The 14,716-nt window shown below is 53.9% G+C and overlaps 1 protein-coding gene across 3 annotated transcripts; it reads right to left on the bottom strand.

The window, feature by feature from the left end:
• Positions 1-125: 125 nt before the first annotated feature.
• Positions 126-14,384, bottom strand: ITGB7 (integrin subunit beta 7). Of its 3 annotated transcripts, none has more exons than XM_035729065.1 (16): positions 14,306-14,384; positions 9,744-9,791; positions 8,991-9,194; positions 7,082-7,283; positions 6,835-7,005; positions 5,837-6,078; positions 5,346-5,504; positions 4,932-5,027; positions 4,677-4,766; positions 3,468-3,614; positions 2,865-3,058; positions 2,261-2,484; positions 1,796-2,015; positions 1,449-1,657; positions 982-1,139; positions 126-725 (listed from the first exon to the last, which is right to left on the bottom strand). In XM_035729065.1, exons 3-16 carry the CDS (start codon positions 9,189-9,191, stop codon positions 645-647), a joined length of 2,394 nt encoding a protein of 797 aa, XP_035584958.1. In that variant the 5' UTR covers positions 9,192-9,194; positions 9,744-9,791; positions 14,306-14,384; the 3' UTR covers positions 126-644. The 3 variants fall into 3 exon arrangements, with proteins under 3 accessions (XP_035584958.1, XP_035584960.1, XP_035584959.1); XM_035729067.1 differs by having other exon boundaries at positions 1,449-1,535; XM_035729066.1 differs by lacking the exon at positions 5,346-5,504.
• Positions 14,385-14,716: the final 332 nt, after the last annotated feature.

Below are 14,716 nucleotides of genomic sequence, written 5' to 3'. Positions count from 1 at the left end.
TCTCTTTTTTTGGGAAAGCTTTTTCTTTGGGGCCAAAGTGGTTTTCCGTTTTCCCCCCAAATATAACCACCCCAAACGTCCGGCATCCTGGAAACCACCGTTTAAAACTCCCCTCCACAGAAGAGCAACAAGTGGAAGTAAAAACAGGATATCACTTCTGAATAAGAAAAACAAAACACGCACGGTAGAACAGAATGAGGTTAGGGTACCAGCGTGTCAGAGTGTGGCTCTGCAGTCCTACATCAGCGTAGCCCGAGGATTGAGCAGCCCAGCCCCAGCAGCAGCTTCCCGTGCGGCCACTGACTGAATCTCCTGCACGTCAGGTTAGAGCCAGTCTCCCCACCCTCAGGTGCTGGGGGAGGACTGAGGCCCAGGCTCCACAGCCTGCTCTGGCCGCGGGTAAAGCAAGATGACTGCTGTGCCCTGAGGTAAGAGTCTTTATTGTATACGGGGGCGCAGGAGCTGACCGCCACTCGTGAGGTAGGGAAGCAAGGTTGCGGGGGTAGGCAGCCCTCAGGTGTCACTTAGAATGAAGTAGGTGGTGACCATTCATTCCTCAGTAGTCCCCTACCAGGCTGCTGAGAAGAAAGAGAAGAGCCCTGGGAGGAGTGTGTCCCCCCCCCCCCCCCCCCCCCCCCCCCGCTTCAGAGAAGGGGACTTCCTGCCTCCTGAAAGCAGGGGTTGACCGTGGTCGTGATGGCACTTCTGTAGAGAGGATTGCTGTCCTGGGGAGGGAGGTCGGAAACAATGAGAAAAAGTCCCAGGTCCCCTCCTTTATCTAACCCTAAGAGGCCAACCTCGAGTTTGAGCAGCACCCCAAGAGCTGATGGGCATTAGCAGGGGGGTGGGGCAGAGGAGGCACAGACCAAAGAGGGGGGTGGCCTAGGTGGAAGGAGTCAGGGTTGAGGGTGGGGTGGGAAGCAGAGAGCAAAGAGGTCCTAACCAGGGAGAGCCCAGTAGGGTAGAAGGCAGTCTCCCCACCTGCTTCCACTTGAGCTGCTGCTGCTCCTTCTCAAAGCGCCTGTATTCTCGGCGATCGTAGATTTCCACAGAAAGCCGGTAAGCCAGGACTAGGACCAGGCCCACTGCCACGATTCCCCCCATGCAGCCCAGCACAGTGGCCTGGGTGTGATTTGCTTCTATGGAGAAGAAACAGCAGGGCATGGGGATTGGTGGGCAGTTGCCCACAGTGTGTCCAGCCTCCCCATCCCTGCCTGTCACTGAAAACAAAGGGAACCCGGCCAGTGCCCAAGGTTATCCTCAGTGGCCAAGGCCTTAGTCTCCTCTAAGTCTCCCATCGCCTCCACTTTTGCCTGGACTCTGCTCTACTTCAACCCCTAGCCTGGTTTCCCATTCTCTCCACCTCCCCAACCCCAGAGTTCTGAGGCCCTACCCATCAAACTTCCAGGGCTTCCTTGGGCATGTCCACGGCATCTCTGCCCACTTACTCTCTTGGGGTCTCACTCTCAGCACGACCTTGCCTTCGGCTTCCTCCTCCACCAGGAAGAAGAACAGCTGGTTGTCCAGGGTCCTCTCTTTGCACCAGCCATCATCCAGGATAGGGGCCAAAGTCAGAGTCACGTTGGCAGAGGCACAAGCCCTGCTGCAGTTGAGGGCCAGGGGACCAGTCCCAAAGGCCCCACACTCTGCACAGTCCCTGTCCGGTGGACGCCAAGAGGTTACCAGCTGGGCAGCTGTCACCCACACTACACAGCAGGAAGGAGCGGGCCAGTGGGAATGGCTCGGCGAGCCCCACTGTGCCCCTGCTCCCAGGCTGTCAGACCTGAGGCCTCACCTGTGTCTCTCGCATGACGTCTTGCAGCCTGGGCACTGCTCACAGAGGGCACCGAAGTGGCCGTCCAAGCACTGGCAGCGGTTGCACTTGCAGCGTCCGTGCCCACTGCAGAGATTGCCGTCGGGGCTGATACAGCTGTCCGTGTCCCCACTGCACTCGCACGCTCTGCCCGTGCGGTTGGCGTAACAGTGACACAATCCACATCGGCAGCGGCCAAAGCCTGGGGCAGAGCCACGCACGGGCTGACAACCATACTCTTCACACACACTGGGCATCACGTGCCACCATGGGCTGCCTAGAGCTGGTCTGCTCCTGTGCATCCAGTTCCCTCCCAAGTGGGCCAGGCACCTCCAACTCCTACACCAGAATCCTCAATACCCGCCCTTAGGGCCATGAGGTTCCCAGAGCCTAAACACCCGTGGGAGCCACTCTGCCCCCCACCCTTCTCCCAAAGTCTGCAGGTACCTCCGCAGAGGATGCCCTCGTGGCGCTCACAGCTAGCATCGTCACACTCGCACAGACGCCCGGAGCTCTGTCCACTGCAGCTGCAGCGTCCACAATGACACCGTCCCTTCCCGCTGCACAAGGGCCCCGTCCCGTTGGGGGCCCGGCACCCTGATTCCAGATCCGGGGAGGACAGCTCAGCCTCAGAGCATTCACAGAGTCGACCCAGGCGGCCGGGGGCACAGCTGGGGCGGGGGGCGGGAGGGGGGAAGGCGGAGGCGGGGTCAGGCAGAGCCAGGCAAGGGAAAGGTGGGTCAGAGGGTTTGACCATCCCTTGACCTATCTTTCCCAGGATCCTCTAAACCTAAGCTCTCAAAAAGAGTTGGAGAGAGATGAGTGCCTGAAGGGATGCCAGTGTATGGCTGAGCACCAAGAAGTAGAAGAGTGGAGGGGAGGGTCTTGGCATATCTGGGAAGCTTCAGAAGAAAATCCAGGTGGAGTCTTGGGATGTCTGGAAAAAGATGTCTAGAGACACCAGTGGGAGGATAGAAGGGAGAAGAAGAACACCCGGCTCAGTCATGTGGGGGGGGGGGCCACAGGAGTGAAAGGAAGCTGGAGGCCTCACCTGCATACGCCACATTGTAGGAGCCCCTGGCCATCACTGCAGTGGGGAGCCTGGGGCTGGGTGTCCCTGCAGTTACAATCACACAGCGTGTGCAACTCCACAATCAGCTCTTCTGAGAAGCCAAGGGCTCGCAGCTTCAGAAGATGGGGCTCTGAGAAGCAGCGGGCAGCTTGGAGAGTAACCAAAAAATTCACCTGAGGACAATGTGGGCAGAAATCAGACTTAAGGTCCTGTGTCCACACACACACACACACACCCCCCAAACCTATTGATCTTCCAGAACCTATGTGGGCAGAAATCAGACTTAAGGTCCTGTGTCCACACACACACACACACACACACACACACACACACACACCCCAAACCTATTGATCCTCCAGAATCTAATCCTTAAAAATTAAGGGATAGGATCATGCTAACACCCATCTCTTAGACACCCACTGGAGGAAACCATTCATTAAACCCTTTTAGAAAGGATGGTTGGAGAACTACCCCCATGCTTTTGCATTGTTCTCTGTGTCTGCCCCCCATCTTTTCCTGCCTGCTTCAATTTCCCTCCCCCACCCCACTTCCTTCCTTCTGCCTATCTCGGCTGGCTCTCACCGTCTGGTTGGTTCGGACATGGTTGCACTGGCCCCGGTCCCCAGCCTCACTCTCCCTCTTCTCAGGATCCCCACACTGAGATTCATATGAGATGTGGACCCCCGGAGGGAGTGGAGAGTGTTCGAGGGTCACCGTGGATGACAGGCTCTGTGGAAGGGAGACAGTGAGTAACCACGTGAAGGCAGGACTCCAACCCCACCTCGTGCCCTCTCCAGCCATTCCAAATTCCACCATACCCCTGCCCTCGGCCCACTGTGGGGCCCCTTGCAACGTGCAGTGGCTGCTTCTCAAACCCCAAATCAGGATATATGACCTGTGTGTGTAAAGGGCTCAAGGGCAGAGTCTTTCAATTGAGTTTGCCCTGGGAAATTGGATACTGTCTCAGATTTCCTCACCGTGGCTTTAGGATGTGATCCCTGTCATAAAAAGTCTATGGCATGGTTACAGAGCTAAGCCCAAGAAACACAAGGATCTTTATGGTTCCTTCTACCTGTAAAATTCTATGGTTCCTGTGAAGAATGTCTGAATTATTTGTAAGCTCAGTGAAAGTAGGCTCCAGATGTTTCTTTATGTACGGATCGACTGGGGCATGAATGCCAGCCCTTCTATTATCTTTGTGACATTCAGCCTCCTGTGTCTGTATCCCCAACTATAAAATGGGGGTGCTAATCGTTAGCAAACAGGGGTTTAGTGGGGTAAATGAGATGGCAAACAGCACGTGCAGTTAGGACAGTGCTTGGCACGAAATACCAACTCAATGAATGTTCCTTTCCTTCCTTGCCCAGAGCAGGGCTCTGTGCTCTGCACAAGCCAGACACCAGATTTACAAATGTCAGACTGGGGATGCCTGGGTGGCTCAGATGGTTAAGCGTCTGCCTTCGTCTCAGGTCATGATCCCGGGGTCCTGGGATTGAGCCCCGCATCGGGCTCCCAGCTCGGCGGGGAGCCTGCTTCTCCCTCTCCCACTCCCCCTGCTTGTGTTCCCTCTCTTGCTGTGTCTCTCTCTGTCAAATCAATAAAGAAAATCTTAAAAAAAAAAAAAGTCAGACTGGGTGAGTGAATGATGAATGACAGCCATAGGCAAACTGTAGGTAGGAGCCGTGGAGAGCTACACCAAAAAGTGATCAGTCCTTCTTAGTTCTGCCACCTCCCCTGAAGGCCCCTTTCCAATGCCCGCCCTCACCATGCTGCCCAGTCTCAGCCCCTCACATTATAAGCGTCCATGATGAGCTGCACCACGTTGCTGGAGTCCTCGCTCAACTCCCCCACTGCAGACTTAGGAATCAGCTTACTCAGCTCCTAGGTTATGAGGAGTCGAGAGAAATGGTGGGTCACAGTTAGGGGGAAGTGGGCTTCTGGGGGGTCTGGAAGGGGGCGAGGGCATACGGGGAGTTGGAGAGTGGGTCTTTGAGGGAGTTGAGAAAGGCTCATGGAGGGAAGGTCTGGCATTCAGCCAATTCTCACCTGGTAGACAGGCAGCGTGGCACTGGTGACAGCAAAGATGGGCTGGATGTTTGCCGCAGACAGGGCCTGGGCTACCTGACCCACAGAGGGGTAGTCCTGGGCAGGGGAGCGGGGACAAGGTGAGCACCGCAGGTCTCCCCCACAACATCCAAGGTGCCCTCCGCCCAGGAAATCTGGGCACCGGGGTTCTACCAGCTAGAGGAACCCCGGAGGCTCAGCAAGGAGGAGGGAGGGGCTAGGGAGTGGGGTGACATGGGTTTCTGTCTGAGCAGTGGGGGGACATGGAGAAGAGGAGCTGCCGGGGAAGAGAGCAGGGTGGTCACTGGTAAGGATAAGGAGGTAGGGGTGGGGGTCCTGGGCATAGAGGAAGGGGGCGCTCAGCTAGGGAGGGGTGGGACAAGGCTAGGGACTCACAAACTCTGGGCTGCGACTATAGAGGCCATTGCTGTCCAAGTGGCAGTGCCCATCGCTGGGCATGAAAATGCCACCCAGCTTCCCATCCCCAGCAGTGTGGAATGTGTCATCTGAAGTGAACACCAGCAGTCGGGACACATTTCTCCAGCCAATCCGCTCCTGGGGTTGGGGGTTGGACGTAGGCTGTGCACTTGGGCTCTAGGAGCCATGGATTTGCCAGCCTCATTCTGAGTCAGTCTGAGTATCCCCCTGTCTCCAGTATCCCCCCAAACAGGGTTGTTGCTAGTGGAGGCCTTCTTATGAATTAGAAAACCATGAGTCTTCCTCAAGATATTTTACTCCAATCCACCAGGTAATTGTTAAAATGAATATGCAAACTACAGGGACTATGGTACAAAGGGCACCCCTAGAATTGGGCACTGCACGACCCTAGGGGGCAGTCTTGGCCCCAAACAGTGCCTCAGACTCAGATGCCCTCCCCACCTCCTCACCTGGCAGAGTGCAGCCTGCAGAATGGCATCGAAGCCACCTTCAGGGGAGTCCAGGTTGCCAGACACGCTCTGGCGCCCCACCTCCCGCTCAAAGGCCTCAGCATCCCCGGTCAGGGACAGCACATGGTGAAAGCTGAAGGGGGGCTGGCAGCGCTCCAGCCGGGTGGGGCAGGGGTGGCGAAGTTTGGAGGGCACCGTGCTCACGAAGGGCAGCACTGTTTTGTCCACGAAGGAGCCAAAGCCTGAGAGGGGGGCATCATGAGGGCTGTGCCAGAAGTCACTGGCCGGCAGCCGGGTGGAAGGGCCACTGCTGAGGACTCAGAAGGCAGAGGTCCATGGGAAGCAGTGGGGCGCGGTCAGGGGGACCGTCACAGAGGAGTAGAGGAGATAAGGAGAGTGAGTGCTCCTGGCGTGCAGGGACCACGGGGGGGGGGGGGGGGGGGAAGTACCTGGCCGGGGGGGGGAAAGGGGTTGGATCCCTGGCTCAGGGCAGTGGGGGCAGGAGGTGATCAAGGAGAGGACACAGTAGAGGTCAGGCAGGGTCTCCGGAGGAAGAAGGAGAGGGTGTAGGGTGTAGCAGGAGGCAAAGGAGGGCCTCTTGAACCAGGGAGATGCGAGTGCTGAATGCGCAGCCAGGGACAGTGGCCTTTAGCCCTTGTCTGCGAGACCCAGACAGGGCTGAGACGCTGGCGTCAGGGCAGTTAACTGGGTTGGTAGATCCAGGGTGCACTGTCTGACCCCTGGGAGCTGTGTGAACCCCCTCTGGCCAGACTCTGGGATTCAGTCATCCCTCCTGTAGAATGAGTGGTCCTACTGGACAGTCTCCTAAATCCCCTCCAGTGCTGTCCTGGAAGATGAATGGCTTTGGGAAGAGACGCCGGAAACATGTGGCCTGGGCAGGTCTGTTAAAAACTGGGAGAGGGCAGGTAGGGCCCCGGGCTTCTGCAAGGGGGACGCCGAAGGCCGGCGGGGCTCAGGGCGGCGCGGCGAGCGCTCACCGATGCGCACCGAGTGGGTGACCTCCTGCAGCCGCATCAGCAGGGCGTGTCCGAGCTGTCGCACGCGCTCCAGGTCGTCCTTCATGGAGTAGCTCAGGTCCATGAGGTAGTACAGGTCGACCGGGTACCCCTCGGCCCGCAGGAAGCTCACGCGGAGCCGCTGAGGCTCCCCTGGGGGGCGGGCGGGCGTGGGTCAGCCCAGCCCCGCCGCCCCCCACACCGCCGCCCCCGGGAGGGGGTTACTCACCTGGCCGCAGCGTGACCCGGACCCGCTGCGGCGCCAGCTGCGTGGCCCCCTCGCCGCGGGTGCCCGGGCCCAGGGGCTGGTCCTGCAGCACCTCCAGCCGGCCGCGGGGCTCCTCCAGCTCCCCCGGGGGGCAGCCGCGGGCCAGCAGCTCCTGTCGCCGGCCGCAGCGCCGCTCCTCGGCCAGCCCCGACGCGGTGAAGTTCTGAGCCCAAGGGGATGCGCGTCGGGACTCTGGTCCCCCAGGGACCCTCCCCCCCAAGCCCCTGCCATCCAGGCGGTTCCCAACCCTCCCCTCACAGGTCGCTGAGGCCCTCAGATGCCCTCCCCTCCCCGCGCCCCCCCACAGCCCCCTCCAACCTGGTCCTGTCCTTCTGGTCGGAGCCCACTTCCTCTAGCACCCCACCTCCCCTCTGCTTATCTAGACAACCCCCTCGCCCTCGCCATCTACCCTTCTCCTCCCCCCACCCCCACCCCAGGGCCACAGACTTCCTGTTGAGATCTCAGGGACCTCACTACCACAAGAAAAGGAGGAGCCTGGCCTCCTAGCGAACCTCTCCTGCATGCTCAGGCCAGACCCGGACAGCCGGTCAGGCTAGGTAAGACCCGGGCTAAGTTCCCGGGTAGGAGAAGGACAGGGACAGAAGAGGAGACTCTCCCACACACACGTCCCACCCCAGTGTGTCTGGTACCTCTGGGACTGGCTGGGAAGTGGCAGAGGAAGGAAATGATTACAATGGCTTCTCAGCTGGCCCTGGTGCCTGCCTTAGGCCCAAAGATTGAAGGAGGCAGACACATATCTGCCTGTCTGCCTGGCACCTCCCTGCTCTCTGCCTCGTGCTGACTCGGAATCTCCTCTTCTGCTCCTCCAGGATTCATGACGTGCCCTTCTCCTGGGCTGGCTCAGCCTCCGCTCAGTTTCTGTGGCTCTGCCTTCTAGTGAGGTGGCCCTCATCTCTGATCTAACTCTCTGTCTTCCGGTGGGAGAGACAGTTCTTCCCCCACCCCCAGCTCAGGTACCCACCATGCTCTGCCACTCCATGAGCCCTGTCTCTTTAAGGCACAAAGAACCACCTTGTTTGACCAGCCAGGGAGACACCCACTCCCTAGCATCCTTCTTGGCCACTTAGGTAGATCAAACCTTTCCCCAAAGCCTACATACACACTTCTACCTCCTTCCCTTCTACTCTCCCAGCCACAGGAGGCTACATACCTTAGGAACATTATGCACACGCACCCCCAACACACACTCAGAAACCCAGTCACACACTTTGTGCTAGGGACTAACCCTCAATGTGATGATGGCATTTGGAGATGGAGCCTCTGGGAAGAAATTAGGGTTAGCTGAGATCATGAAGGGGGACCCCTCACGATGGGATTAATGCCCTTATAAGAGAAGGCACCAGAGAGCTTGTCTACAGCACGACTGCAGGCCAGGGAGAGGGATCTCACGAGGAACCAAATTGGCTGGCACCTTGATCTTGGATTCCTAGTCTCCAGAACTGTGAGAAATAAATTCCTGTTGCTTAAGCCATCCAGTCTGTGGTATGTTGTTATGCCGCCCGAGCTGACAAATACACTTTCTCACATGTATACATGTGCCGCAGCTCCCTCTACCTCTGCACAAGCATGAGTTCCAGCAAGGACATACTTCTCCAAATTTATGGTCCCATGTCTTCTCCAAAGATACACAAATACACAGATACATAAGCGTACACACTCAGGAACCTTGCAAACATGTGAATGCGCACACACACACAATCACACACAGTAGTCCTATGTGCGCACATTCAGTCACACATGAACTGCAGAGTGCGCCCAGAAAATCACACATTTGCCCACACAATCACACACATAGCTCTGTTCTGCACATGCACACACGCAGGTTCAAAGGCCACAGGCTCATCTTTACCAGTTGCTTGCACCATGCACAACTTGGGTGTGAGAGGATGCATTCCCGGCAAGAGGAGGCAGGCTGGCAGGACCCCTGCAGGGATGGCTCAGGATCCCTCCATTCTGTGGCCTTCTCGGGGGATGAGATCTCGGCATCCAATTCACTCTCACCTCTGCTCAGGACCAGCAGGGAAACAAGGACCATGGACAAAGCCACCATGGCCTGCAATAGGATATAAAAGGGGATACGTGGGCCCCTAGGGAGGACCTCCAAGCTCTCAGTCCTCTAAACTTAGCCTGTGGTTGTCACTCTTAAAACTCTACCTCAGGGGAGCCTGCCTGGCTTAGTCGGTAAAGCATGCAACTCTTGATCTCAGGGTGATGAGTTTAAGCCCCACCTTGGGTGTAGAGCTTACTTAAGAAAAACAACAGTAACAACAACAACAAGACAAAAGCTTTACCCCAATTCTTTTTTTTAACCCAATTCTTTATCTCCCCTGATAGTCTCCCTGTGGATTCAGCAGTTTCTTTAAAGTGTCAGGAAGAGGCAGCTACCACACCTGGGTAGGAGCCTCAGAGAAGCCCCGTCCCTCCTGTGTGCAGACTTTACTCGGCCAAGGTGGGCAAAATGGCCTAACAAGAGTCTGGAGGCTAGGCCCGGAAGCACTAAGGTCTACATCCACCCAGGTCTATAGACCAAGATTCCAAGCCACAGTGGAAACAGAACTGAACAGGAAACAGACCAGGTTCTGGTCGGGCTTCAGTCACTCACTGGCTGTATGGCAGGTCAGAATTTTTCTCTGGGCCTTAGTTTCCACATCTGCAAAGAGAGAGAGTTAAATAAATAATCTGACAGCCCTTGCAGCTTTCATAATCTTGGATTCTAAATGAAGGAACAGGGGCGCCTGGGTGGCTCAGTCGGTTGAGCGTCTGCCTTGGGCTCAGGTCATGATCTCAGGGTCCTGGAATCGAGTCCCATGTCGGGCTCCCTGCTCCGCGGGGAGTCTGCTGCTCCCTCTCCCTCTGCCTCCTCCTCACTGCTCATGCTCATGCTCATGCTCTGTCTCTCTCTCTTTCAAATAAAGGAATGAAACCTTAAAAAAAGAGAGAGAGAGAGAGAGAGAGAGAAGAAAACATTTAAAAAATGATCCCAGAATCCTGGGATCGAGCCCCGCATCGGGCTCCCTGCTCCACGGGAAGCCTGCTTCTCCCTCTCCCACTCCCCCTGCTTGTGTTCCCTCTCTCGCTGTGTCTCTCTCTGTCAAATAAATAAATAAAATCTTAAAAAAAATAAACAAAGGAAGAGGATCAAGGGTTCTAAATTTAAGGGAGGAAAGTCAGGGAATGGGAATGAGAGGGAGGAAGGCTGGAGCTGATGAAGGAGTGCGTGAAAGAGGCAGGGAAGGTAGCTGACATGGTAGCAAGAGGAATAAAGATTAGACCATAAGAAAACTTTCTAAATGTCTGGGATAATGGACGAAGGCAAGCCACGGTTGGTAAAATTTTCTCTTTCTTGTACTTTCCAAATATAGACTGAAGAAAGAGCCTGAAGGCAGGGTAATTCCTGGAATGACCTCTAGGGAGAACTAGGCAAATGTCTGATTGTTAAAAACTTATTGATTAAAAATTTGAGTAGGCAAGCCATAACCATGCTTCAAAAATCAAAAAGTTAGGGGAACTCCTGGGTGGTGCAGTCGGTTAAGTGTCTGACTCTTGGTTTTCGGCTTGGGTCCCGGTATCAGGGTCATGAGATCAAGCTCCAAGTCCCTCCAGTTCTGTGCTCAGCGCGGTATCTGCTTGACACTCTCTCTCCCCCTGCCCCTCTCCCCTGCGTGCGCAGGCGCTCTCTCTCAAGTAAATAAATAAATAAATCTTTTTTAAAAATCAGAAAGTTAAATCACAATGGCCCCTTTTTACAGAGATGGAAAAGCTGATCCTACACTTCCTATGGAATTGCACAGGACCCTGAACAGCCAAAACAATCTTGAGAAAAAGACTGAAATTGGAGAACTTTCACGTCTCACTTTCAAAACTTACTAGAAACCTACAGTAATCAAGACAATGGGGTACTGGCATAAGGATCGATGAGATAAAATTGAGAGTCTAGAAATAAATCCATCCATTTATGGCCGACTGATTTTCAACAAAGGTGCCAAACTATTCAATGGGGAGAGAACAGTCTTCGAGAAATGGTGCGGAATGACTGGCTATCCACATGTGAAGGAAGGAAGCTGGACTCCTGCCTCACAACATATACAAAAATTAACTGAAAATGGACCAAAGACCTAAATGTAAGTCCTTGAACTATAAGTTCTCTGAAGAAAATGGAAGGGTAAATCTTTGTGGCTTTGGACTTGACAATGGATTCTTAACGATGACATCAAAAACACAAGCAACAATAACAAAAAATAGGTCAATTGGACTTCATAAAAATATAAATATATAAATATAAAACTTTTGTGCATCAAAAAGCACTATGGAGAGAATGAAAATACAGGCTACAGAAAGGGAGGAAATATTTGCAAATCATATATCTCGTAAGTATCCAGAATATATAAAGAACTCTTACAACTCAACAACAAAAAGGCAAACCACCCCATTTTTAAACGGCAAAGGACTTACGTAGACATTTCTTTGAAGAAGACAGACAAATGGCCAACAAGCACAGAAAAAGATGCTTAACACCATTAGTCATCAGGGAAATCCCACAGTGAGATACCACTTCACACCCAGTAAATGGCTATAATAAAATATTTAAAAAATAGAAAAAGAGGATGTGGAAAATGTGGAACCATCATACATTGCTGGTGGGAATGTAAAATGGTGCAACACAGTTTGATAAATCCTCAGTAAGTTATTTAAAACAAAAATTTGTGCATGAACGTTCATAGCAGTACCATTCACAATAGCCTCCAGGTAGAAACAACGCAAATGTCCATCCGCTGATGAACGGATAAACAAAATGTGCTATAACCACACAATGGAATATTATTTGGCCATAGAAAGGGATGAAGTCCTGACACATGCTCCGATATCAATGAATCTCGCAAACGCGATGCTAAGGGACACCTGGGTGGCTCAGTCGTTAAGCGTCTGCCTTCGGCTCAGGTCATGATCCCGGGGTCCTGGGATTGAGCCCCGCATCGGGCTCCCTGCTCTGCAGGAAGCCTGCTTCTCCCTCTCCCACTCCCCCTGCTTGTGTTCCCTCTCTCGCTGTGTCTCTCTCTAATAAATAAATAAAATCTTAAAAACAACAACAACAAACAAACAAAACGTGATGCTAAGTGAACAAAACCAGTCACAAAAGACCACACATTGTATGACTTCGTTCATGTGAGCTCTTCTGACTAGACATTCACAGAAACAGAAAATAGATGGTGGTTGCCGGGGGTTGAGGAAGAGGGGAGAATGAGGAATAACTGCTTGATGGGCAGTTTCCTTTTGGAGTGAAGAAAAACTTCTAGAACTAGAACTAGAACTTCTAGAACTAGATAGCGGTGATGGTTGTACAACATTGTAAAAGTACTTAATGCCACTGAAATGCACACTTAAAAATGGTTAAAATGATAAATTTTAGGGGCACCTGGGTGGCTCAGTCAGTTAGGCGTCTGCCCTTGGCTCGGGTTTTGGTCCCAGGGTCCTGGGATCCTGCCCCACGTCGGGCTCCCTGCTCGGCGGGGAGCCTGCTTCTCCCTCTGCCTGCTGCACTCTCTGCTTGTGCTCTCCCTCTCTCTCTCTGGCAAATAAATAAATAAAGTATTTTTTTAAAAGTCCCTGGAAGAGGATTTGTGGGGTCACTAAATAGGTATCATTTGTAATGTTGGCGTGTATCACTAACATAACCTCTTTAGCAACTGTGTCAGTTTATATTCCCACCAGTGGTGTGTGTATGAGAAGCGTGGGGAAGGGGTGGGGTGCCAAGTTGTTGACCTCAGCTGTTCTGCTCCCCGCTCCCCACCACTTGGGCCCTCAGGTGCAGTATATATATATATATATATATATATATATATACATCTGAGCCCCCCTCCTGTGCGAGGCCGGCCCAGGTCTCAGCCTCTGTAACCTCAACCCTGCTTGCTCAGCACGCCTGTGGTCGAGGAGGCAGGCGATGCTGCAGCACAAAGCCCGGTTTTGACTCATCTGTCAAGGTGGGGCCCCCAAGATTGGACATAACCAGAGACCTCAAACCCACTCATCTCCCCTAAAAGGAGCCCCTGGGATTCCCTGCATAGGGCTTCCCAATCCCCTTCTCCCAATTTTCCCTCTTCTTGCTAACATGGGGATACACGACCTGCTACTTGCTTCTGTTAATTTCTCTCTCCCCCTCCCCCCCAGCTATTCAAAACTTTGGTGACATCTTTCTGCTGCTTTTCTCTTCTCCACTTCTTTACAGCTCTTTATTTTACTTCCTTTTCCCTCTTATCCTAACCATAGAGCAGCAGAGTGGTCTACTTCATCCCCCTCTTTTTACAAATGGAAACCTGAATCCCAGAGCAATAAGTGACTTGCCCACGGTCACACAGTGAATAGGGATAAAGACAGGTGAGGCTCAGTTTGTTTGCCACGTTCCTCCCCTCCAACCCCAGCCACCATCATCATCAAAAGTTGTGCCTTCTCCCCACCAGCTCCAGTGGGCTCCACCTGATCCCCTTTCTCTTCCCTTGCAGGGCTCTTCTTCCGTCTTCCCTTCTTTCCCTCTGTAATTGTCCCATTTTTCCTGGACTCGATTCTGACTCCAATACACACCCTAACATCCCCCTTGAGCACCTGAGAAACAGCATTTTCCCAACCCATCCAGATCTCCCAAATCAAGTGGAATCCTCTGCTGCCCATTCAGCGGCACGAGGAGGGAAGAGAACTGAGCCACTGGGCCAGTCTCCCAGGACTGTGGTATCCACAGCCAAGGTGCCACTGGCAGAGCTGAGCTGAGCACCGGGCACTGGGCAGCAGGGCTATAGCAGCTGGAGACTCAGACTAGGAGAGCCCCTCTTTGACATAATCCTTGGCACATGGCAGGCACTCAAGTGATGGTAGTCATACACCCCCTACCTTCTTTGCCTCCCTCCAGCCCCACTTTTGGGAAACCCACGCAGGAGAGATGGGTAGGGGTGAGGGGGGGGAGAGCTTGAGAAACTGGAGGAGAGAACTGGGAAGAGGATCTTAGGAAAGCAGAAAGGAGTTCAGAGCCTTTCCCCAGTCTCAGCCGGATCCTGGGTGTCTTCAGGTCAGAGCCCGGAGCCCTCTTCCCGGGGGTGGGGGGCGGGGGGTGCTGGGAGCAGGCGGGGGTTGGGCACGTAAGGAGAGGAGGCAGAGGGCTGGTGCCCTGGTACTCACGGATGCGTGCAGAGCAGCCCTTCCTCCAGCAGCCGCAGCCTTTGTGTACTGATCTGGGAGGCTGCAGAGGAGGAAGTGACACACCCTGGGGTGGGGTGGAGGAGATTTCGGGGTGGTGGGGTAACTGACCTAGGAGAAGGTGGAGCCCCTAGGGGTGGAACTGAGCTGAGGGGGGTGACAATACAGGGATCTGGAAGGAAGCAAGGAAGCTTGTCTGGCTACTGAGCACCTATTACATGCTGGGCGTACCACGATATTATAATTAACCCCTGACATAGCCACAGGTTAGTATTCCTCCAGCCCCCAAATTTTACAGATGTAGAGGCTAAGAGGAAAGGTAGATGTTGCGACTCAGAGGTAAGAAATGAAAATCTTTGCCCAAGGCCACAGAGCTAGCAACTGGCTGGTGGG

The sequence above is a fragment of the Zalophus californianus genome, chromosome 9 (assembly GCF_009762305.2).
Source record: "Zalophus californianus isolate mZalCal1 chromosome 9, mZalCal1.pri.v2, whole genome shotgun sequence".
NCBI classification, from domain to species: domain Eukaryota; kingdom Metazoa; phylum Chordata; class Mammalia; order Carnivora; family Otariidae; genus Zalophus; species Zalophus californianus.
This window is presented reverse-complemented; position numbering and strand designations above follow the sequence as displayed.

Bases quoted from the DNA above. Each gene is read 5' to 3' on its own strand.
- ITGB7 (XM_035729065.1), bottom strand. From the start codon at position 9,191: ATGGTGGCTTTGTCCATGGTCCTTGTTTCCCTGCTGGTCCTGAGCAGA. The intron at 3,615-4,676 runs GTGAGGGGCTGA...TCCCTTCCACAG, and splicing joins TCATCATGGACGCTTATAAT to AGCCTGTCATCCACGGTGAC. The intron at 1,140-1,448 runs GTAAGTGGGCAG...TCTTCTCCATAG, and splicing joins GAGAGTGAGACCCCAAGAGA to AAGCAAATCACACCCAGGCC.